The 25,700-nt window shown below is 45.4% G+C and overlaps 1 protein-coding gene across 2 annotated transcripts in view; it reads right to left on the bottom strand.

Moving 5' to 3' along the window:
• Positions 1-25,700, bottom strand: part of TBCD (tubulin folding cofactor D) — a 133,971-nt gene that overhangs the window by 22,171 nt on the left and 86,100 nt on the right. The window contains exons 16-27 of one of the 2 annotated variants that reach the window (XM_069954040.1): positions 23,519-23,576; positions 22,342-22,371; positions 22,007-22,092; positions 21,162-21,242; positions 17,363-17,436; positions 17,120-17,237; positions 16,701-16,761; positions 16,291-16,313; positions 9,541-9,572; positions 6,582-6,644; positions 6,398-6,471; positions 6,112-6,193 (exon numbers count right to left, since the gene is read on the bottom strand). In XM_069954040.1, coding sequence (XP_069810141.1) covers positions 6,112-6,193; positions 6,398-6,471; positions 6,582-6,644; positions 9,541-9,572; positions 16,291-16,313; positions 16,701-16,761; positions 17,120-17,237; positions 17,363-17,436; positions 21,162-21,242; positions 22,007-22,092; positions 22,342-22,371; positions 23,519-23,576 — 782 coding nt within the window. Of the gene's footprint in view, positions 1-6,111; positions 6,194-6,397; positions 6,475-6,581; positions 6,645-9,540; positions 9,573-16,290; positions 16,314-16,700; positions 16,762-17,119; positions 17,238-17,362; positions 17,437-21,161; positions 21,243-22,006; positions 22,093-22,341; positions 22,372-23,518; positions 23,577-25,700 lie in introns of both variants that reach the window. The other variant, XM_069954039.1, reaches the window with a different exon arrangement.

Raw genomic sequence — 25,700 nt, 5'->3', positions numbered from 1 at the left:
AGCGTAGGGACCCGTGTGGACCAGAGGACCTGCGCGGTGGTACACGGGGCAATATGGCTTGATCAATTCATATACAGACACTCTGGTGTTGATTTTTAATATAGGCCAAGCGGCATTAGTATCAGCCATAGATGGGATGTGCAGCCGTTCCATTCTCTCCAGTTCGTATTATAGTAGTTATATTCCTGTATATAGGAGCAGTATTATAGTAGTTATATTCCTGTATATAGGAGTATTATAGTAGTTATATTCTTGTATATAGGAGCAGTATTATAGTAGTTATATTCCTGTATATAGGAGGAGCAGTATTATAGTAGTTATATTCTTGTATATAGGAGCAGTATTATAGTAGTTATATTCTTGTATATAGGGAGCATATTATAGTAGTGATGCAATACAGGAGAAAAAAGAGCGCTGCACCGCATACCCATGGCTGACACTAGTGCGCAATACCTCATCCAGACTCGTGCTGTTTGGGGGCGACCATCTTCGCCGGCGGTACTGGCCGGGTTCTGGCGTGGCATTTTTGGGTCTGGTCCTGTGATATGGGGGTCGCAGGGCCGTTCCATGGCCTCCCTTCCCTCCCCTAAACCGTATTTTGTTTCTCTCTTTTCTCAGTGTTTTTGCACTCCTCCTGGAAGAGCCACATGACCGCAATTAGCAGGAGACACCTGAGTGCATGTGCTTTTATCCCTGGTGTTTGTCCCATTCTATCTGCAGTAGCAATGGTGAGCGCAATACCTTATCCAGACTTATGCTGTTTGGGGGCAGCTTCCTCCTCCGGCGTTGCTGGCTGGGAGTTTGGCATTTTGGGTCTGGTCCTGTGGCATGGGGGTTTCAGGGCCATTCCATGGCCTCCCTTCCCTGACTGTGCACGCCTGCGGGGGTGGTGGTCACTGACCGGCACAGTGTGGACTTAGTGTAGGTACCCATGTGTATCAGATACCTGCACGCGGTACATGGGGCAGTGTGGCTTGATCAATTCATACACAAAATTCTGATATTTTTTATGCAGCCGAGAGGTACTAGTGTCAGCCATAGGTGTGAGGTGCAGCGCTCTTTTTCTTCCCTGAACCGTATGATACTGGTTATATACTGCCACCTTAGTACAAGAGTCATAATACAGAGTAAGATTGATCACCGAACAGAGGATTATAGTGCACCTCACCTGGCTATATGTAATGACTGTAGGGTGTGCTATATGTCAAAGGTTTGTTTAAATGACAGTACTACTTTAATATGAATTGTGACCAGACATTTACTTTGAAGTGGAAACTTCACACGTAGGGAGACAAAAAAAAAACACATATCTAGAAAGTCACAAGAGACAGACAGACATGATGAAGACTGTAGACTAAACACTGACTACAGTGACTAATATACACATATATATATATAATATATACACACGCACACACACACGTGATGACATCACTCTCTGAGCAATCATTTGGCTTCTGAATATCAGCAATTAAGGAGTGTTACACTGCCCACTGCTGGTATTTTTACAAAATGACAAACTAAGCAAAATCACTAAAGCTAAAGCCTTGTATGTGCATGTCCCAGTATTTCTTCTGAGCACAAGGTGGATGAAAGAGAAATCCCAGAGTCACCCACATGACTGCTAAAAACTGCACCTTCTCCTTTCTACATTCTTATACATAGTGGACAGTATTATAGCAGTGAGATTCTTACACATGTGGCAGAATTAGGCTGGGTTCACACTACTTTTTCAGTCAGTTTTTTTTTTCTTTTCAAAAAACGCATGAAGAAAATGGATGCAATTGTGTGCATCCGTTTTGATCCATTTTTCCATTGACTTCCATTATTAAAAAAAACACGGATCTGTTTTTTTAACACACAAAAATTAGGTCGACTACGTTTTTGTGTCCGTTAAAAAAACCTGATCCACTTTAATGGTTTTTTTTTTTTTCTATAATAGAAGTCAATGGAAAAACAGATCAAAATGGATGCACACAAACGCATCAGTTTTTCATTCATATTTTTTTTCTTGTTTGCAAAAAAGGTTGAAAAAAAAAACGGATTGCAAAAATGTAGTGTGCACCCAGCCTTATAGTAGTTATATTCTTGTATATAGGGGCAGTATTATAGTAGTTATATTCCTGTATATAGGATAAGTATTATAGTAGTTATATTCTTGTATATAGGAGCAGTATTATAGTAGTTATATTCCTGTATATAGGAGCAGTATTATAGTAGTTATATTCTTGTATATAGGGGCAGTATTATAGTAGTTATATTCCTGTATATAGGAGCAGTATTATAGTAGTTATATTCTTGTATATAGGAGCAGTATTATAGTAGTTATATTCCTGTATATAGGAGCAGTATTATAGTAGTTATATTCTTGTATATAGGAGCAGTATTATAGTAGTTATATTCTTGTATATAGGGGCAGTATTATAGTAGTTATGCGAACTGGAGAGAATGGAACGGCTGTACATCCCATCTATGGCTGATACTAATGCCGCCAGGCCTATATTAAAAATCAACACCAGAGTGTCTGTATATGAATTGATCAAACCATATTGCCCCGTGTACCACCGCGCAGGTCCTCTGGTCCACACGGGTCCCTACGCTAACTCCACACCGTGTCGGTCAGCGACCGCCAACCCCGCAAAGCGTGCACGTGCAGGGAAGGGAGGCCATGGAACGGCCCTGCAACCCCAATGTCACAGGACCAGACCCAAAAAGCCCCACCAAAACCCAGCCAGCACCACCGGCGGGGAAGGCTGCCCCCAAACGACACAAGTATGGATATGGTATTACACTTACCATTGCTGCTCTCACAGAATGGGGAAGACATAGGGTCCAGACATGTGAGCACAGACATATCCTGCTAATTTTGGTCATGTGGGTCTTATAAAGGAGTGCTAGCTGTTCAGAGAGGGAGAATTGCAAAACACGAACTGGAGAGAATGGAACGGCTGCACATCCCATCTATGGCTGATACTAATGCCGCCAGGCCTATATTAAAAATCAACACCAGAGTGTCTGTATATGAATTGATCAAACCATATTGCCCCGTGTACCACCGCGCAGGTCCTCTGGTCCACACGGGTCCCTACGCTAACTCCACACCGTGTCGGTCAGCGACCGCCAACCCCGCAAAGCGTGCACGTGCAGGGAAGGGAGGCCATGGAACGGCCCTGCAACCCCAATGTCACAGGACCAGACCCAAAAAGCCCCACCAAAACCCAGCCAGCACCACCGGCGGGGAAGGCTGCCCCCAAACGACACAAGTATGGATATGGTATTACACTTACCATTGCTGCTCTCACAGAATGGGGAAGACATAGGGTCCAGACATGTGAGCACAGACATATCCTGCTAATTTTGGTCATGTGGGTCTTATAAAGGAGTGCTAGCTGTTCAGAGAGGGAGAATTGCAAAACACGAACTGGAGAGAATGGAACGGCTGCACATCCCATCTATGGCTGATACTAATGCCGCCAGGCCTATATTAAAAATCAACACCAGAGTGTCTGTATATGAATTGATCAAACCATATTGCCCCGTGTACCACCGCGCAGGTCCTCTGGTTCACACGGGTCCCTATGCTAACTCCACACCGTGTCGGTCAGCGACCGCCAACCCCGCAAAGCGTGCACGTGCAGGGAAGGGAGGCCATGGAACGGCCCTGCAACCCCAATGTCACAGGACCAGACCCAAAAAGCCCCACCAAAACCCAGCCAGCACCACCGGCGGGGAAGGCTGCCCCCAAACGACACAAGTATGGATATGGTATTACACTTACCATTGCTGCTCTCACAGAATGGGGAAGACATAGGGTCCAGACATGTGAGCACAGACATATCCTGCTAATTTTGGTCATGTGGGTCTTATAAAGGAGTGCTAGCTGTTCAGAGAGGGAGAATTGCAAAACACGAACTGGAGAGAATGGAACGGCTGCACATCCCATCTATGGCTGATACTAATGCCGCCAGGCCTATATTAAAAATCAACACCAGAGTGTCTGTATATGAATTGATCAAACCATATTGCCCCGTGTACCACCGCGCAGGTCCTCTGGTCCACACGGGTCCCTACGCTAACTCCACACTGTGTCGGTCAGCGACCGCCAACCCCGCAAAGCGTGCACGTGCAGGGAAGGGAGGCCATGGAACGGCCCTGCAACCCCAATGTCACAGGACCAGACCCAAAAAGCCCCACCAAAACCCAGCCAGCACCACCGGCGGGGAAGGCTGCCCCCAAACGACACAAGTATGGATATGGTATTACACTTACCATTGCTGCTCTCACAGAATGGGGAAGACATAGGGTCCAGACATGTGAGCACAGACATATCCTGCTAATTTTGGTCATGTGGGTCTTATAAAGGAGTGCTAGCTGTTCAGAGAGGGAGAATTGCAAAACACGAACTGGAGAGAATGGAACGGCTGCACATCCCATCTATGGCTGATACTAATGCCGCCAGGCCTATATTAAAAATCAACACCAGAGTGTCTGTATATGAATTGATCAAACCATATTGCCCCGGCACGAGGTACATGGGGCAGTATGGCTTGATCAATTCATACACAAAATTCTGATGTGTTTTATATTTAGCCAAGCGGCACTAGTATCAGCCATAGGTGTGATGTGCAGCACTCTGTTTCTTCCCTGAGCCACATTTTGTTTCTCTCTTTTCTCCGTGTTTTGCACTCCTCCTGGTGAGACCCACATGACCGCAATTAGCAGGAGACACCTGAGTGCACATGGTTTTAATCCCTCCTGTTTTTTTCCCATTCTGTTTGCTGCAGCTATGGTGAGCGCAATACCTTATCCAGACTTGTGCTGCTTGGGGGCGACCTTCTCCGCCGGCGGTGCTGGCCGGGTTCTGGTGTGGTGTTTTTGGGTCTGGTCCTGTGGCATGGGGGTCGCAGGGCCGTCCCATGGCCCCCGTTCCCTGGCTGTGCACGCCTGCGGGGTTGGTGGCCACTGACTGGCACGGTGTGGACTTAGTGTAGGGACCCATGTGTATCAGATACCGGCACGAGGTACATGGGGCAGTATGGCTTGATCAATTCATACACAAAATTCTGATGTGTTTTATATTTAGCCAAGCGGCACTAGTATCAGCCATAGGTGTGATGTGCAGCACTCTGTTTCTTCCCTGAGCCACATTATAGTAGTTATATTCCTGTATATAGGATAAGTATTATAGTAGTTATATTCTTGTATATAGGAGCAGTATTATAGTAGTTATATTCCTGTATATAGGAGCAGTATTATAGTAGTTATATTCTTGTATATAGGAGCAGTATTATAGTAGTTATATTCTTGTATATAGGAGCAGTATAATAGTAGTTATATTCCTGTATATAGGAGCAGTATTATAGTAGTTATATTCTTGTATATAGGGGCAGTATTATAGTAGTTATATTCCTGTATATAGGATAAGTATTATAGTAGTTATATTCTTGTATATAGGAGCAGTATTATAGTAGTTATATTCCTGTATATAGGATCAGTATTATAGTAGTTATATTCTTGTATATAGGAGCAGTATTATAGTAGTTATATTCCTGTATATAGGAGCAGTATTATAGTAGTTATATTCTTGTATATAGGAGGCTGTATTATAGTAGTTATATGCCTGTATATAGTATTATAGCTCCTGGGACCTACCCTATGTCTAAGATCGGTGGTGCTGGCTCTTAGTTGTATCTGTCCACGTATATTATAGTAGTTATAGTCATGTAATAAATGACAGATTTGGACCGGATGGTGATGAAGGAATCTCAGGTTTTACAGTTTTTGCCTACACACACACTTACACCTGACACAGATTATGGCTGTAAGGGTGCAATGACTGCAGTGATGCATTTCACAATAAGGACACCTAGAAATTACTGTAGGGATTGGTCCAACCTCCTTTCTTTCGTCCCCTGGAGGCTCTTTTCCTTGTTACACATGTTTTATATATATAGAGAAGGAGTCTCTCCATCCACCTATGATGCAGTTCATAGTTTAACAAAACAGGTGTGACTGCAGGGATGGGTTTGACTATGGGAGTTAATTGCCTTGGTGTTTGTTGCTGTAATTGATGTGGTCCCTTTAAGAAGAGGCTGAGGGTGATTCACTAACCTTGTGTGACTGGATCGACCTCTCCGTCTGGTCCCTGGTAAAATTCATTACACAAGGCAGACAGGGCAGATACAGCGGCTTCCTGCAGGTAGAGAAAAGGATTAAACACATCACAGTCACACATGGACCAAAGGACATCAAAGAGCATCCAAAACCACCACCATGTAGCCCTATAATAAACCTGCCACATGTCACACCCCACTGTAATACCCCAGAACACGAGCATAACAGCATTACATTACATATATATACACATTGGGATACATCATGATGTATTGGCAAGTACCTTTATCTTTGGTCGGGCAGAACTAGAGAAGAGGTGAAGGCTTTTTAGGCAATCATTGATCAGGCTCTGCCAGTCTGCTAGAAAACAGAGACAAATTACAGATTGAGTGCTAATCAACCATGATAGTCAGCTGTGTACCACAGAAGGAGGGATATCACAGAAACAACGTAAGAACACAACTCACCCACCACATCTTGGCCCGGGAATGGGATTTTTGAGAGAGAAAGTTTTTCTATTAAACAGCAAACTGGAAAAATACAGAAAACAAATTATGGATCATCATCAAGTATAAACCCCAATATCATAATCAGTATGATAATGTCCAGTATCATCATCACTAGTATAACCTCCAGTATCATCATCATCATCAGTATGGTAACCTCCAGTGTCATCATCATCAGTATGGGAACCTCCAGTATTATTATCAGTACGGTAACCTCCAGTATCATCACTAGTATAACCTCCAGTATCATCATTATCAGTATAGTAACCTCCAGTATCATCACTAGTATAACCTCCAGTGTCATCATCATCAGTATGGTAACCTCCAGTATCATCATTATCAGTATAGTAACCTCTAGTATAACCTCCAGTATCATCATTATCAGTATAGTAAACTCTAGTATAACCTCCAGTATCATCACTAGTATAATCTCCAGTAGCATCATTATCAGTATAGTAACCTCCAGTATCATCACTAGTATAACCTTCAGTAGCATCATTATCAGTATAGTAACCTCCAGTGTCATCATCAGTATGGTAACCTCTAGTATAACCTCCAGTATTATTATCAGTATGATAACCTCCAGTATCATCACTAGTATAACCTCCAGTATCATCATTATCAGTATAGTAACCTCCAGTATCATCATTATCAGTATAGTAACCTCCAGTATCATCATTATCAGTATAGTAACCTCCAGTATCATCATTATCAGTATGGTAACCTCCAGTATCATTATCAGTATAGTAACCTCTAGTATCATCATTATCAGTATAGTAACCTCTAGTTTAACCTCCAATATCATCATTGTCAGTATGGTAACCTCCAGTATCATCATTATCAGTATAGTAACCTCTAGTTTAACCTCCAGTATCATCATTATCAGTATAGTAACCTCCAGTATCATCACTAGTATAACCTTTAGTATCATCATTATCAGTATGGTAACCTCCAGTATCATCATTATCAGTATAGTAGCCTCCAGTATCATCATTGTCAGTATAGTAGCCTCCAGTATCATCATTATCAGTATGGTAACCTCTAGTATCATCATTATCAGTATGGTAACCTCTAGTATCATCATTATCAGTATAGCAACCTCTAGTATAACCTCCAGTATCATCATTATCAGTATGGTAACCTCCAGTATCATCATTGACATTATGGTAACCTCCAGTATCATCATTATCAGTATAGTAACCTCTAGTATCATCATTATCAGTATAGTAACCTCCAGTATCATCATTATCAGTATAGTAACCTCTAGTATCATCATTATCAGTATTAGCAGCGAATCTTAGAAAAGTCACCGGCACTACTCCGGACAAGATCTGGACCTTGGATCGTTGATCTAGGACTTGTGGCAAATCCTCGCGTCGGGGTGCATTCCAAAAATCAGATATAGCGATAGCAGGTACAGTAGAAAAAAGCTGAAAGCACTCACCGCTCTGATGCAAGGTGTCTTTATTTCATAGTGGATTAAAACATGGACATTAGTCCTGCAGGACGGCAGATGCTGACTCCTACGCAAACAACTCTCTCATGACGGCCATTTCGCGCGCATGCGCGCTTCGTCAGATGGCCGTCATGAGAGAGTTGTTTGCGTAGGAGTCAGCATCTGCCGTCCTGCAGGACTAATGTCCATGTTTTAATCCACTATGAAATAAAGACACCTTGCATCAGAGCGGTGAGTGCTTTCAGCTTTTTTCTACTGTACCTGCTATCATTATCAGTATGGTAACCTCTAGTATCATCATTGTCAGTATGGTAACCTCCAGTATCATCATTATCAGTATAGTAACCTCCAGTATCATCATTATCAGTATAGTAACCTCCAGTATCATCACTAGTATAACCTCCAGTATCATCATTATCAGTATGGTAATCTCTAATATCATCATTAGTATAACCTCCAGTATTATTATTAGTATAACCTCCAGTATCATCATTATCAGTACGGTAACCTCCAGTATCATCACTATTATAACCTCCAGTATCATCATTATCAGTATGGTAATCTCTAATATCATGATTAGTATAACCTCCAATTATCATCAGTATAACTTCCAATATCCTCATCATCAGTATTTTAACCTCCAATTATCATTATCGCCATCATCCACTCTGCTCTCCCACATCATCATGATCCATGTTAGCTTACAGCCCTCTGTATCACCAGCAACATGGTCAACATCCTTCATCCCCAGTAATATGATACTACTATTTCTCATGATCGTCATCTCCACTGCCATGATAGTTACCAGCACTGTCCTCTCTGTTGCCATCACCATCCTCCCCTTCTCACCCCTGTCATCACTCTCCTCACCCCTGTCATCATACATATAAATGATGACAATCAGTAGAGATTTTTGGTTTTGCACCTTCCACATCAAATGAATTAGAAGTAGATCTTGACCACAAAACCTCATATATTGCCCTGAATATTTCTGAGGACTTTATTCTCCGGTGAAGGTGGCTACACAATGAAGAACAATAAGGATTCCTATAGTTTTGCACCCACATAGTCCCTACATACAGCATCTGGACATGTCTGCATTGACTACACCCCTTATTTTTGCCATGATGGGCCCTATATCACTCAGAGGGCTACAGCCCTGCCGGTCACTGCATCAGATGAGCCTCTGGCTGGGGAGGACAATCCTTTCCACCTAAATCCCTTTAATACCTCTATGACCAGGCAGAGTAATCCAGCTCTATGTGGTGGACAGACACAAATCTTGTAATGTTTATCCCGGGTCTAGACGATTAATAAGATTATCATTGGGTGGGTGGGGGGCTCTGAACACCGATAAGAAAGGGGCGGAGGAGATCTGGGGGGATATATAGATACTAGTGATGAAGGGGGAATAGGAAATCTATGAGGTTTAACCCTAGTACTGAGATGTGGCTCCAGGCTTACCTGCAGGTCTCATCAGCTCTCCGCCCAGACCCCTAGAGAGGAGACACAACAGATATGACATATGAGGCCATGATGAACAGAAATCCTAAAATATATCTGCTATTATCCTGTAATTTGCATGTGAGTCTATGTATGTAACCCTGAGGATAGAAACCAGCATGCGCACAGTCAGCTATGATCTCATACAGTGCATGTGAGTCTATGTAAGTGTCCCTAAGGATAGTAACCAGCATGCACACAGTCAGCTATGATCCTATACAGTGCATGTGAGTCCATGTATGTGACCCCAGGGGGTAGTAACCAGCATGCACACAGTCAGCTATGATCCTATACAGTGCATGTGAGTCCATGTATGTGACCCCAGGGGGTAGTAACCAGCATGCACACAGTCAGCTATGATCTCATACAGTGCATGTGAGTCTATGTAAGTGGCCCTAAGGATAGTAACCAGCATGCACACAGTCAGCTATGATTCTATACAGTGCATGTGAGTCCATGTATGTGACCCCAGGGGGTAGTAACCAGCATGCACACAGTCAGCTATGATCCTATACAGTGCATGTGAGTCCATGTATGTGACCCCAGGGGGTAGTAACCAGCATGCACACAGTCAGCTATGATCCTATACAGTGCATGTATGTGACCCCAGGGGGTTGTAACCAGCATGCACACAGTCAGCTATGATCCCATACAGTGCATGTAAGTCTATGTATTGGGGGTGGGGGGTGCAGTAACCTCTCTATAGGTGTTTGAATACCTCAACCATTTGATCCCAAATTCGGCACAGGCACATAGGTACACTGGGGGCATGGGAAAGGTTTCTGAAAAAGTCCTGACCTTGCTGGATGCATACAGCACTCACTCACCATTATCACAACTTGTCCTGCATCCAAATGGCTGTTTAACCACAGATTTAGCAAGTAGGCACAGTGAGTGTCCTGGAAGGTTTTCATAAGGGCCTGACCTTGCTGGACATCTACACACTCACTCGCCTTTGTTCTCTGTTATCAGCCATTATCAAAAAGTGTGACTTTTGTAGGCATCCAAAAGCTTTAACAGCTAAAGGCCCTATTACAGAAAGCGATTATCGGCTGTATTCAGGCGATATCAGCCATTACGGACGATAAACGTCTTGTGTAATAGAAAGTTCAACAATGAGGAGAAAAGCGATTTTCTATGGGCTGACCGGACGATCTAGCAATCACCCGAGCAGCCCCCCTACCCGCAGCTCCCTGCACCCCTGACCTCTGACAGGTTGGCGCTTGTTTGCTCCTCTGAATCGCTTGGTGTAATAGGGGCTTTAGACTCCAATTTTGGCACATAAGTTTATTGGATGTCTGGGAAGGCTTTCATAAAACTCCCTTCCCTGCCAGACATATACAGCACAAGCTCACTGTTGTTCTCTTTTATCAACCATATCACACAGTAGTACGGAGCAACTTCAGCACCTGATGGGGGGGCCATACAACTAGGGATGGTCCGAACCCGCCGAGGTTCGGGTTCGGCTGAACCCGAACGCTCGGCATTGGATTTCCGCTGTCTGCCCGCTCCGTGCAGCGGGCGGATCCAGAGGGAGGACCGCCTGGAGGACCGCCAGTTTTCCAGGCGTTCCTCCCGCTGGATCCGCCGGAGTGGGCAGACAGCGGTAATCATTGCGGAGGGTTCGGGTTCGTACGAACCCAGTCCAAACCAGGTTCGGACCATCCCTACATACAACCATATAGGTAATATCAGTTAAGGGTTAAGTTGCAATGAGGCCTATGGAGCGTGCTCAGTAGCTCTATGTTAGGCAATGGTTTATATGACACTTGTCAGAGACAGGTGATTCACATATTTTTCGTTGTGCTACAAGGAGAAAACAGGTTAGTGTGCGGCGTGTAATAAGACAATGAGGGTTCGGCCTGCGCTCCACCCAGACATTAGGACTTTAGGCAGAGACTCCCATAGTAGATTAGGGCAGGTGGTGGTAAAGCAGCCCTTCAGACATAGAAAACAGGGCCCAGTACACACCAGACTCCTGCTGTCATCACTGAACGGACATGGCAACAAAGAGCTGAAGAATGCCCTGAACGGCGGCCATGATATCCACCAAGGATTAAGGGATTTTGCTCAGTCTGCAGACTACTGTCACCATGATCGGTGACAGGCTTGTCACCAGTCATTACCATTGTCTGTCATATTGTGACACGAAAGGATTGACAACTGCGGCTTTAGCTGAGGAAACCGAATATGCAAAAGAACACTGCAGAGACACCATCACATGTCTCGACGTCAGTGAACTAGCCAGACCTTCCCTCCGGGAAGGAACAACCAAGCCAAAGCGTTCTCCAGTCAAGGAAACCACCTCAGCAAGGTATCCATCCACAGACATCTGTTTCGGGGTTTTTGCCCCTCATCAGTGTGGAGTAGGTTTCTGGCTAGTGGGAGCAATGACTAGTATGTGCATGCAAAAGGACGCTGGTTGACCTCAGGGAGATCAACCAAAACACCGCAGAGACACCATCACGTGTCTCAACGTCAGTGTATTCTAGAACATTGCCCCCTGGGAAATCGAATATGCAAAAGAACACTGCAGAGACACCATCACATGTCTCGACGTCAGTGAACTAGCCAGACCTTCCCTCCGGGAAGGAACAACCAAGCCAAAGCGTTCTCCAGTCAAGGAAACCACCTCAGCAAGGTATCCATCCACAGACAGCTGTTTCGGGGTTTTTGCCCCTCATCAGTGTGGAGTAGGTTTCTGGCTAGTGGGAGCAATGACTAGTATGTGCATGCAAAAGGACGCTGGTTGACCTCAGGGAGATCAACCAAAACACCGCAGAGACACCATCACGTGTCTCAACGTCAGTGTATTCTAGAACATTGCCCCCTGGGAAATCGAATATGCAAAAGAACACTGCAGAGACACCATCACATGTCTCGACGTCAGTGAACTAGCCAGACCTTCCCTCCGGGAAGGAACAACCAAGCCAAAGCGTTCTCCAGTCAAGGAAACCACCTCAGCAAGGTATCCATCCACAGACAGCTGTTTCGGGGTTTTTGCCCCTCATCAGTGTGGAGTAGGTTTCTGGCTAGTGGGAGCAATGACTAGTATGTGCATGCAAAAGGACGCTGGTTGACCTCAGGGAGATCAACCAAAACACCGCAGAGACACCATCACGTGTCTCAACGTCAGTGTATTCTAGAACATTGCCCCCTGGGAAATCGAATATGCAAAAGAACACTGCAGAGACACCATCACATGTCTCGACGTCAGTGAACTAGCCAGACCTTCCCTCCGGGAAGGAACAACCAAGCCAAAGCGTTCTCCAGTCAAGGAAACCACCTCAGCAAGGTATCCATCCACAGACAGCTGTTTCGGGTTTTTTTTTTTGTGGATGGATACCTTGCTGAGGTGGTTTCCTTGACTGGAGAACGCTTTGGCTTGGTTGTTCCTTCCCGGAGGGAAGGTCTGGCTAGTTCACTGACGTCGAGACATGTGATGGTGTCTCTGCAGTGTTCTTTTGCATATTCGATTTCCCAGGGGGCAATGTTCTAGAATACACTGACGTTGAGACACGTGATGGTGTCTCTGCGGTGTTTTGGTTGATCTCCCTGAGGTCAACCAGCGTCCTTTTGCATGCACATACTAGTCATTGCTCCCACTAGCCAGAAACCTACTCCACACTGATGAGGGGCAAAAACCCCGAAACAGCTGTCTGTGGATGGATACCTTGCTGAGGTGGTTTCCTTGACTGGAGAACGCTTTGGCTTGGTTGTTCCTTCCCGGAGGGAAGGTCTGGCTAGTTCACGGACGTCGAGACATGTGATGGTGTCTCTGCAGTGTTCTTTTGCATATTCGATTTCCCAGGGGGCAATGTTCTAGAATACACTGACGTTGAGACACGTGATGGTGTCTCTGCGGTGTTTTGGTTGATCTCCCTGAGGTCAACCAGCGTCCTTTTGCATGCACATACTAGTCATTGCTCCCACTAGCCAGAAACCTACTCCACACTGATGAGGGGCAAAAACCCCGAAACAGCTGTCTGTGGATGGATACCTTGCTGAGGTGGTTTCCTTGACTGGAGAACGCTTTGGCTTGGTTGTTCCTTCCCGGAGGGAAGGTCTGGCTAGTTCACTGACGTCGAGACATGTGATGGTGTCTCTGCAGTGTTCTTTTGCATATTCGATTTCCCAGGGGGCAATGTTCTAGAATACACTGACGTTGAGACACGTGATGGTGTCTCTGCGGTGTTTTGGTTGATCTCCCTGAGGTCAACCAGCGTCCTTTTAGCTGAGGAAACAGCCTGTAACTGAGGAGAGTCTATACCTACGTCTCCCCTGCAGTTGACTCTACATGGGAAAATATGGTGGTTTGTTAATTCTTTGTTCTATCAGTTTCTGGAAAAGCTGGATGTGAACCAATATGGCTGCCAATACCGGACACCCAACCTGACTGCATAGACACATGGGATCTGCAAGTGTATGCCATATTGGTTGTCACCAGCTTTCTCATAATTGGGTAATAGAGTGACAACCTGACGTAAGACGACGTCTAGGAAGGTATATTTACATGGGGTCCCCTTGTTTGATGTATTGTGTAGCTGCGGTTGATAACACTGTTTAGGATACATCCAGCTGTTTCTATAGATCAGAGCCCTATTGTATAATGGATGCAGCCCCCCATACCCCCAGGCCCAGTAAGTGTGGTGTGTGATAGATCTGTGCTCTCCAGATGGGTCGGCCATGTTTATGAGTAAACACATGGACTTGAGGTGAATATTTACAGAATTTCCCAGCCTTCAGGTAAGTAATGGAGAGTTCCTCATAGCGTATGTTGCCGTCATAACATAGTTTACATATGTGGATGGTGAAGGCATGCTGCCCCCAGGGTATGCACAGCCCAAATGCAGCAGCACCCTGTGTCCCGATGTCCGCCCATTGCCGGGCTTCAGACCCACATCACTTACATGTTTATAGGAGATGACAGGGAACATAGCAATACAATGATATCATATGTCAACGTAAGTGGAGGGCTGTGCCACCCACTGTACCTGTATCTGAGGATACTGTCTCACCTACTGTACTTGTCTCCATATGCCAGCCCCCAGAGCTCACCTTTACTACTGTGTTACCCTCTATATACCAGACCATCTATAGCAGCCCCCCGCCCCAAGAGCTGACCTCTACTACTGTACTACCCTCTATTTGGCAGCCCCCAAACCTCACCTCTACTACTGTGTCACCTCCTCTATATACCAGCTTCCAGACATCACCTCTACTACTGTGCTACCCTCTATATACCAGACCATCTATAGCAGCCCCCAGACCTCATCTTTACTACTGTATCACCCTCTATGTACCAAACCATCTATACCAGCCCCCAGCCCTCACCTTTACTACCGTGTCACCTCTATATACCAGACCATGTATACCAGCCCCCAGACCGCACCTCTACTACTGTGTCACCTCTATATACCAGCTTCCAGACATCACCTCTACTACTGTGCTACCCTCTATATACCAGACCATCTATAGCAGCCCCCAGACCTCATCTTTACTACTGTATCACCCTCTATGTACCAAACCATCTATACCAGCCCCCAGCCCTCACCTTTACTACAGTGTCACCTCTATATACCAGACCATGTATACCAGCCCCCAGACCGCACCTCTATGACTGTGTCACCTCTATATACCAGCTTCCAGACATCACCTCTACTACTGTGCTACCCTCTATACACCAGACCATCTATAGCAGCCCTCAGACCTCATCTTTACTACTGTATCACCCTCCATGTACCAAACCATGTATACCAGCCCCCAGACCTTACCTTTACTACCGTGTCACCTCTATATACCAGACAATGTATACCAGCCCCCAGACCGCACCTCTACTACTGTGTCCCCTTCAATGTACCAGTGTACCAGACCATCTATAGCAGCACCCCCCCTCCCCAAGAGCTCACCTCTACTACTGTGTCACCCTCTATATACCAGACCCCATACCTCGCCTCTACTACTGTTTAAACCTTCTATATACCAGACCATCTATACCAGCCCCAGACCGCACCTGTACCACTTTGTCACTCTCTATACACCAGACCATCTGGAGATTGGAGGTTGAAAATCCAAAGCCAACTCCGGGCCTCATACTTTTGTACCAGCATCTATGTGCCAGGCCCTGTACAGTGATGTCAGGGCTTTACCATACACCTGATAACCTTCCCCTGACGTCTACACTTTGTGATGATGCCATGCCTTAGGGCCCTATTCCACCGGACGATTATCGTTCAGATTATCGTTAAATCGTTCGAATCTGAACGATAATCGTTCGGTTGAAATGCAGTTAACGATTAACGACCGAACGAGAAATCGTTGATCGCTTTATAAGACCTGGACCTATTTTTATTGTTGCCCGTTGGCAAAACGTTCGCATTGAATAAGACATTGTTCGGTCGTTCACAATAGATACAAACGCAATAGCGAATAAATAGCGAAGAGAAACGATCGCAACTACGATCATAAGTAACGATTATCGTTCCATGGAAATGACTGAACGTTTTGAAGTCTTTCGCACTAGCGGTCGTTTGAGATTGTTAATCGTTAACGATTATGCAAATGATAATCGTCCGGTGGAATAGGGCCCTTACCCTGAATCATGTGTCACCACCCCCCTTCTAATCCTCTGGCCTCACCCACTCTTATGCCACTCTACCCAGGTGTCACCCCCCAGGGCCCCAGTACGCACAATGATCGGGATTCTCTCACCTGTATAACTGGCGTTCTTGTAGCTGAAATAGAAGAAGACAAGGATGTCACTGGTGAAGTTTCAAAGCTAACATGTTTAATCTCTACAGGGAGTTATCAAAACATTCCTCACATACTTAATATCACAGACAACCAGACAATGGTCACAGCCATGGACCCCCCGCCCCCCAACCTCAAAGATTTCTATGGCCAGAGCAGGAATGGGCTCTAAAGTCCGGACTACTGTAGTAAATATAGAGTTAAGTAAGTGACCGTCTGCAGCTCCTGCAGGTGCAGTGTACTGTAATGGAGATCAGTGGATAAACAGTATGCAGGAGACGTATTGGGGTCTGCAGGTAGCCAGCATATTATCTATTAAAGGTACGGTCATGGAGAGGTTGGGGTGCAATGTAGCTTTAAGGTTTACTCACCCTGTGATGAATGGATATTAAACTAGATGTTGCATCGCTGTCCAGGTAATCAGCAACAGATCTGCAGGAATAATGTACTAGATTAGTATGTGCACAGTGACCCCACCAGCAGAACAGAGAGTGCAGCTCTGAATTATAATAAAGGATAGACAATGTAATATATGTACAGAATGACTAAACTTTAGATCCCCTATAACCAAGCCCAGGCACACAATGTGTGTTGTTAACTATATACAAAAATATGTGTGATATGACAAACACTTGCTAGTCTGAGGGCCTGGAATTCCCTTGCTCGTTGTAGACCCATATGTCTGCCTGTGAAGCATAACGTATGGGGGGCACTACGTGTCTCTGGCATTGCATGTCATGGTGATGTGTATAACAAGGTGATGTCCCTATACATAATATGCTTTTCTTACCTGTTGTTCTGGATGGCCAGCTTATACAGTGCATGGGTGATTTCTGCACAGGCCAAGATGGCACCGTGCCTAGTGTGCAGATCTGTGCCGGTGGCCAATGGAAGGAGTCTGGGTAAAACTGTAAAAGATTAAATAACCAGTCATATCCGTACTTAAAAGGGAAGTCCACCTAAAAAATGTGATTGATAGACATGTTACTGGCTGACAACAATAGAAGTTAAATAACAAGAAGCACAAACTTACCCGACTTGATCATGTACTCGGAGGCAACCGGCGTAAGGTTGTGCAAAGCTCTGGTGGACAGTTCCCGAATCACACTGAAAGAGACCAAGATACTCCATAATTTGTACAGTACAGGTGTCTAAGGGTCCAACAACTGGTTTGGGAAAGTTGGGTGACAGCTGATAAGGCGGCCTGCACAGCTTCTCTATCACTCACCTTTCCTACACCCCAGTCTGCATTGTTACAGCCCATGTTGGATATCTAAGCAGCAGCTGTCAAAGCTGGGTGCCAACCTCTGTAGGAGCCGTAACACCAGCCATAGTGGTTGTCACCCAGCTTTCCCAGACACTGCTGCACGGTATTAGTGAGAACACAGAAATGAAGGAACAATGGTGATTTTACTGCAGTTTCTGAGGAACACGGACACAATGGCTCTTTGAAGCCGGATCTAGAAGATTACAGACGTTGTGTCGGCAAAGAAAGTGCGAGGAGAACAGGAGAACAATAGACAGTGGTGATGAGAGGGAAGCAGCGAGGATCAGGTGAGGGGATCACACGGACAGGAGCTTTTATTGGCACTTTACAAAGAGAATTAGGGAAGTCGGTGTGACAAAGTGCATGATGTCAGCGGAGCGGGATGAAGAGTCTATTGTGGTGCAGCACGGAGCACAGCCCAGACTCTGCCCAAAACATCAAACAGGATCCCGGCACAAACACACTCTTTATTGTGGGTGTGAGCTCCACCAGCAATGGTGCGGGAGTATGGTGATATTGAGTATAGTGGTGCAGGGTATGGTGATATTGGGTATAGTGCTGCAGGGTATGGTGATATTGAGTATAGTGCTGCAGGGTATGGTGATATTGGGTATAGTGGTGCAGAGTATGGTGATATTGGGTATAGTGGTGCAGAGTATGGTGATATTGGGTACAGTGGTGCAGAGTATGGTGATATTGGGTATAGTGGTGCAGGGTATGGTGATATTGGGTATAGTGGTGCAGGGTATGGTGATATTGGGTATAGTGGTGCAGAGTATGGTGATATTGGGTATAGTGGTGCAGAGTATGGTGATATTGGGTATAGTGGTGCAGGGTATGGTGATATTGAGTATAGTGCTGCAGGGTATGGTGATATTGGGTATAGTGGTGCAGAGTATGGTGATATTGGGTATAGTGGTGCAGGGTATGGTGATATTGGGTATAGTGGTGCAGAGTATGGTGATATTGGGTATAGTGGTGCAGAGTATGGTGATATTGGGTATAGTGGTGCAGGGTATGGTGATATTGGGTATAGTGCTGCAGGGTATGGTGATATTGGGTATAGTGCTGCAGGGTATGGTGATATTGGGTATAGTGGTGCAGGGTATGGTGATATTGGGTATAGTGCTGCAGGGTATGGTGATATTGGGTATAGTGGTGCAGAGAATGGTGATATTGGGTATAGTGCTGCAGGTTATGGTGATATAGGAAACAGCGACACAGGATATGGTGATAGGGTATAGTGGTGCTTAGTACGGTTATATGGGGTATATAGGGAACAGCGGTGAAGGATATAGTGATATGCAGTGTAGTGGTGCTAAGTGTGGTGAAATGGGGAAAAGTGATAAAGAAATAGCGGCAGAGGATGTGGAAATAGTGGTGGAGGATAGGGAAATAGTAGAGGATATGGTGATACGCAGTATAGCTGTGCTGAGTGTGGTGATATGGAGTAGTTATATAATAGAATAGAAAAATTATATAGGTTATAGTGGTGCAGTGTATGGTGGAGTAGGATGCAGCTGTACAGGGTATAGTAACACAGGATATAGCTGTACAGGGTATAGTAATATCGCATATATCAGTACAGGGTATAGTAATACAGCATATAGATGTACAGGGTATAGTAATACAGGATATAGATGTGCAGGGTAAGGTGATTCCAGGTATAATGTTTTAGGGTATTGTGGAGAACAACAAGTGATATACAGTATAGTGGTGGAGGGAAACATGATATACAGTACAGTGGTAAAAGAACAGTGATAAGAGGGTATAGTGGTACAGTGGGAATGGCTACAGTGGTGATAGAGGACCTAATGGTACGGGGTATGGTGAGGTAGGTATAGGTGCATGGTATGATTATTTAGGAGACAGTGATATAGAGAATTGTAGTGAGCAAATAGTGATATAGTGGTGCAAGGAACGGTAATAGTGGTACAGGCTATAATGTAATTATATGGTGATATAGGAAGCAGTGATACAGAGTATAGTGATGCCGGTATAATGCTATAAAAGTACCGTGACACATGCTATGGCAGTATATGGCAGTACAGGGAATGGTTATACTGGGTATAGTGTATACGAGTACAATGACACATGCTATAGCGGTATACGGCAACACAGGGTATGGTTATACAGGGTATAGTGTATATGAGTACAGTGACACATGCTATAGCAGTATATGGCAGTACAGGGTATGGTTATACATGGTATAGTGTATACGAGTACAGTGACACATGCTATAGCAGTACAGGGTATGGTTATACAGGGTATAGTGTATACGAGTACAATGACACATGGTATAGCAGTATATGGAAGCACAGGGTATGGTTATATGAGGGTACAGTGACACATGCTATGGCAGTATATGGCAGTACAGGGTATGGTTATATGAGGGTACAGTGACACATGCTACGGCAGTACAGGGTATGGTTATATGAGGGTACAGTGACACATGCAATGGCAGTACAGGGTATGATGATATAGGTTAGAGTGGTGCAGGGTATGGTGCTATAAGGGTACAGTGTACTGCTATATATTGCCATAGCACATGTCAGAGTATGGTGGTATAGGGTACTGTGTTGCAGGGTATGGTGCTATAAGGGTACAGTGACAGTGCCGAGTTTCACAGTTGTCACCCAACACACCTCTAACCACCAGATTGTCAGATAGGACTCAAGACGTCAGCCTTCTTTAATAACTGCATTGTTCTTACAGTAAGTTTCCATGGAGAATCCCTTGAAGGGGCATCCTGCAGTGTGTAGCGCTATTCTTCTGCACTTCCCGCTATATAAATACCATGGGACCAGGCTGTTTGTGTAACCTCGCATGGCCTGCAGGCATGTTTGCTTTTTTGTACAGATATTGTGTATTGTGTGAAGAATGTTGCTGGTGGCGGTGATATTTTTCACCTGAGAACTGTGGCGTTTTCTGCTCCACCTGTTTGTCTGGTTTATGTCCGTGCACAGGTGACTGGCTGCGGGACGTGGTGCTGTGCCCACAGGGAAGCTGCAGGTCCTATTCACAGCGTGACAATGGGCTCGCGTCTCAGGTGACATTCCAGGAGAGATTCAACAGGGGGCGATCAGACAAGGAAATGCAACAGGGCTGTCTGCACTGACACACTGTAGCAAAGTATAAGGACACGAGGAAGACCTAAGGGGGTGCTGCGGCTTGTTGACACAACCAGTGGCCCTCACAGGTGCAGCCTATGGATACGAGCCAGCCGGGCCTGACTACAGAGAACACTAGAGTTACTGTAAACAGTCCGTGTGTGCAAACAACACAAGCCCCGGCCACAGGGAAGGGATCTCGCGGCCGCCGGATCGCACCAGCATCAGGATCCAAGGCTTCACGTTTACATAATAAACACTTCAACTCTGAACCTGCCTGCACATGACACCACTGGGTCAGCAAAATTCCAATAATCCAGGATGATCAGGATGCCTGATTATTGGAAGTTCTTATGTACTGAAGTCCTGTGCCTGGTGACAGTGTAAACGCGCTCTAGATGGTTCCCTTGCCTCATGCCAGATTAACAGGCTATCCATTATATGCGAGAACTTACTTGTCCCAGTGATTTATCTTCATCTCCACCAGATGATCGATCATGGCCGTGGTGTATTCTGGAAAACCAGCGACAAAGACGCTAAAGGCGAGAACAGAAACACAGGAGATGTCACATTTATGCACGTTCCATTAGTCCAGCATCTGATAGAACGGATGTTATGGAGTGTCACAAGACCAGAGACAGAAGACTCAGGCTACTATAGAGCTGATGCTGGGATCCTGATAGTCAGGAATAGCTGATAATCTGACATTAACCAGGTCCAGATAGTGGCAGATTAAAGGAATTTCTATAGCTTTACCTTTGTGTGTGTATATAGCTAATGTATATATCTGCAGTGCTTACAAACCGGTGACCTCTAGCTCTTCCAAAACTACAATGGCCAATGCTGGGAGTTGTAGTTTTGAAACAACCAGAGAGCCACAGGCTGGAGACCACTGATCTAATATGTATGGGGGTCTACTGACTATCTCCCCTCTCTCCATTAAGAATGCAAGTATGCTCAGACAAGCTGAGCATCCATGTGTATGGGGATTGAGAGAGATAATTATCAATATCTATCTATCTACCTAGGTGCTGCGGGAAATTTGTTTATTATATCTATCCACCCAACTTTATACAAAAAAGCAAACTCAGCAATGCTACATCTGTAAATATATAGAGAAATAAGGAAATGCAGACTTGGCCTTATTTACACAACCCCTTCCCATAGGCCTTTCTATAAGCCTAATTGTCTCCATTAAAGCTGAGGGAAGTGATCACCCCCACCACCACTTCACAATGGTATGACCCGCCGCTACTTGTCCCCCCATGATTTTGCTCTCTTTTTGGGGTGTCCAAGGTACCTGATATTCAGGAAGCAATTTGCCCGATTACCGACTGCAAAGTAGTCAGCTGTAGTTAAGATTTCGATGCCGTGTGGAAAAGTGCCCTGCAGAGGGGAAAAAAGAAAACAGGGTGTATATGATACACATAAGAGAGGGGTGAAGCAGCACTGACCATCACCCAGATTTCTATAAATCTTGAATGCATGCAAATATGATATATCAGTAAGCAGTGTTCATGAAACAGGAGGCCCAGGATGAGCAGATTTTAGGATTAGGATAGGTGGCATGGGGTGGAGTAAATGGTATGGTGGCGGTGGCACGCAATGGGTTAATAGCTGGGTAAGTCACTGTACCTGTCTCCCCACATTCTCCTGGAAGGCTGCCTGCAGAACAGAGGATAAACAACAGGAAAATCAGACACCATTCGGCATTGGCGGATGAAGGCGACACAAGCAGGCCGTGGTGAGCCACCACTGCCCGTCCCGCCAGAAAGCTGAGCAAAACAGCAGACTTGGGGGGTAGGGGGGGCTGCAAACATGGTGGCACGGCGGCCACCGATGGGGCTGATCACAAATCACTATCACAATGTGGCCCAAACCATTCACTTATATGGGGGTGTCATATTCTCAATCAATAACTTATGTACGGTACCAGACAGAAGGTTTTAAGACACTGTATCAGTATAGGCAATCCTGGACATTGACAGGAACAAACCCTCAGCTGTGAGAAGTATCAGGTCTTTAAATTATAACTATGAACTATAAAGTGTGATGTCATCAGATGATGTTACGGGTGGAAGAATTTGTGCTACAACCATACTGAATACTTCTTACAGCAGAGGGTTAGTTACATATATGTACAGTCTGGACAATCCTCGGATACATTATATCAGCACAGAGATTGGTGCTGCAGCTCATGAACCCTGTGCTACCCCTGGGCGGCCCATGGTGGTCTGAACTCTGCTCAGGTAACGCTTCTGCATTGGGCCCCCAGGAGCCCCGAGCTCTGCCTCGGCCAGACTGGTTTGCTATGTGTACGATACAGAACAAAAGGATCCCAGCAACGTGCCGAGCGCAGCGCAGGAACAGCAGAGCTTGTAACACTAGCCCCGAGCTACAGTTACCATACACAGTCGTCAGGAGGAAGAGTAAGCGCATGGCTCCAGCTCTGGCTGCTGCACATCGCCCGGGTTACTGCACGCAGGACACAACATCCGCAGGGTGACCCCATTTATTTAAAGGGACCTTATTGAAAGCAGTTTTTTTGCACTGTGAAAAGTTCTGCAAACTTTGTTATCAAAGCCTCTGCATGCTCTCCATTCAGTCCTGAGCCGCCGGGATGAGCGGCACATTTCAAGATGGTAAAATGTCCATATAGATATATAAAACCTTGATGGAGGCGTGAACATTAACATGAGGTCTACCATCTCTGCTTGCTGTCAGGGAATTCTGAACCTGGACTGAATATGTGCTGCTCACACGGGAGACGGTCAGGATCACAGCAAAGATGGATCCCCGTCAGAAATCTTACCGATGCGGCTCGTCTGCAGTTCACGTCGCGATCAAAGATGGCGGCAATTATCAACCCGCTGCAAGACAAAGGAAGGAGAAATGAGGCTTAAAGGGGCCCAACACTATATTATTCCACTATGCAAATGAATGTCAGCAGATAATAAAATGTGATGAGGGATATGGCCAACACAAGAGACACAGGGTGACACCTATATAGCGGCCACAAGAGACTCCAGATAGAACATCACTCAGCTTTTCCAGACTTCTGAATTCTGAATATGTGAGAGCGGATGTATCAGTGCGTAATATATAGAGTGTCACCCAGCTTTCCCAGACCCCTGATAGTAATATGTGAGAGCAGATGTATCAGTGTGTACATTATAAACAGTGTCACCCAGCTTTCCTTGACTACTGATAGTAATATGTGAAAGCAGATGTATCAGTGCGTAATATATAGTGTCACCCAACTTTCCCAGACCCCTGATAGTAATATATGAGAGCGGATGTATCAGTGCGTAATATATAAAGTATGTCACCCAGCTTTCCCAGACCCCTGATAGTAATATGTGAGAGCAGATGTATCAGTGTGTACATTATAAAGCGTGTCACCCATCTTTCCAAGACTCCTGATAGTAATAGGCCAGAGCGGAAGTATCAGTGTGTACATTATAAAGCGTGTCACCCAGCTTTCCCAGACACCTAATATGTGAGAGAGGATGTATCAGTGTGTACATTATAAAGTGTGTCACCCAGCTTTCCCAGATCCCTGATAGTAATAGGCCAGAGCGGATGTATCAGTATGTACATTATAAAGTGTGTCACCCAGCTTTCCCAGACCCCTGATAGTAATATGTGAGAGCGGATGTATCAGTATGTACATTATAAAGCGTGTCACCCAGCTTTCCCAGACACCTAATATGTGAGAGCGGATGTATCAGTGTGTACATTATAAAGTGTGTCACCCAGCTTTCCCAGATCCCTGATAGTAATAGGCCAGAGCGGATGTATCAGTATGTACATTATAAAGTGTGTCACCCAGCTTTCCCAGACCCCTGATAGTAATATGTGAGAGCGGATGTATCAGTATGTACATTACAAAGCGTGTCACCCAGCTTTTCCTCTGGCGGAGAGGACTTATCACCTCAGGGTGACATGCCGGAGCCGCCCCATCCGCACGGCGGTCAGGCAGCGGTGTTGGCGCGGCTCATGACTTTATCAGCGAAATCAAACAGGATTTTGTGAGCTTTTGTTCTGTGAGTTTCTGTGATACTCCGGCGGCTCCCGGGCGCAGGTTCCCACGGAGGAGCTGCCTCTGTCAGGAGCCTCGGACGGCAAGTCGCGGCTTGTCCGCCGTCACCACGCCTGCCAAGCAAACTCCTGGCTCACAAACACGTCCTGTGCCGAGTGCGAGGAGCCTGGCTTACACTTTCACTGTCTTTGCACAGACTCGCCAACTACTCCCCCCAACATCCCCCCCACCACAAAGTACACAAAGCTCTGCCTGGGAAAGTCTCCAGAGCAAAGACGTCTCCGGCATTCCTACACAGGCACCTGCGGAGGAGGCCGGGGCACCTGTCACTGTCCAAGACGTACTCAACGCTACAGTTAGCTCTTAAAGGGCCAGTGACCCCAATGCTTATACCACCACAGCAATATCATAAGAGGAGCTGCTCAAATCAGTCACATGTATAGGAGGGTCTCGGTACTGGAGATATGTGATATAGGAGTGTCATGGCTGATCACAGGGGACAACAGATTGCATAAACCTATCCTACATCTGGCTGATAACAGAGAACAACAGATTGCATAAACCTATCCTACATCTGGCCGATAACAGAGAACTACAGATTACATAAACCTATCCTACATCTGGCCGATAACAGAGAACAACAGATTGCATAAACCTATCCTACATCTGGCCGATAACAGAGAACTACAGATTACATAAACCTATCCTACATCTGGATGAAAAAACGGATTCTCGTGTGTGCATCTGTTTTGATCTGTTTCTTTACTGAATTCCATTATAAAAAAAAAACAGCTCAAAACGGAACCTTTTTTAACGGACACAAAAATGGGGTAGACTACGTTTTTGTGTAGGTAAAAAAAAAAAAAAAAAAAAAAAAAAGATCCATTTTTTTTTTTTTAAATGGAATTCAATGGAAAAACAGATGAAAAGGGATGCACACACATGCATCCGT

Source organism: Dendropsophus ebraccatus, chromosome 14, assembly GCF_027789765.1.
Source record: "Dendropsophus ebraccatus isolate aDenEbr1 chromosome 14, aDenEbr1.pat, whole genome shotgun sequence".
Classification (NCBI taxonomy): Eukaryota; Metazoa; Chordata; class Amphibia; order Anura; family Hylidae; genus Dendropsophus; species Dendropsophus ebraccatus.
This window is presented reverse-complemented; position numbering and strand designations above follow the sequence as displayed.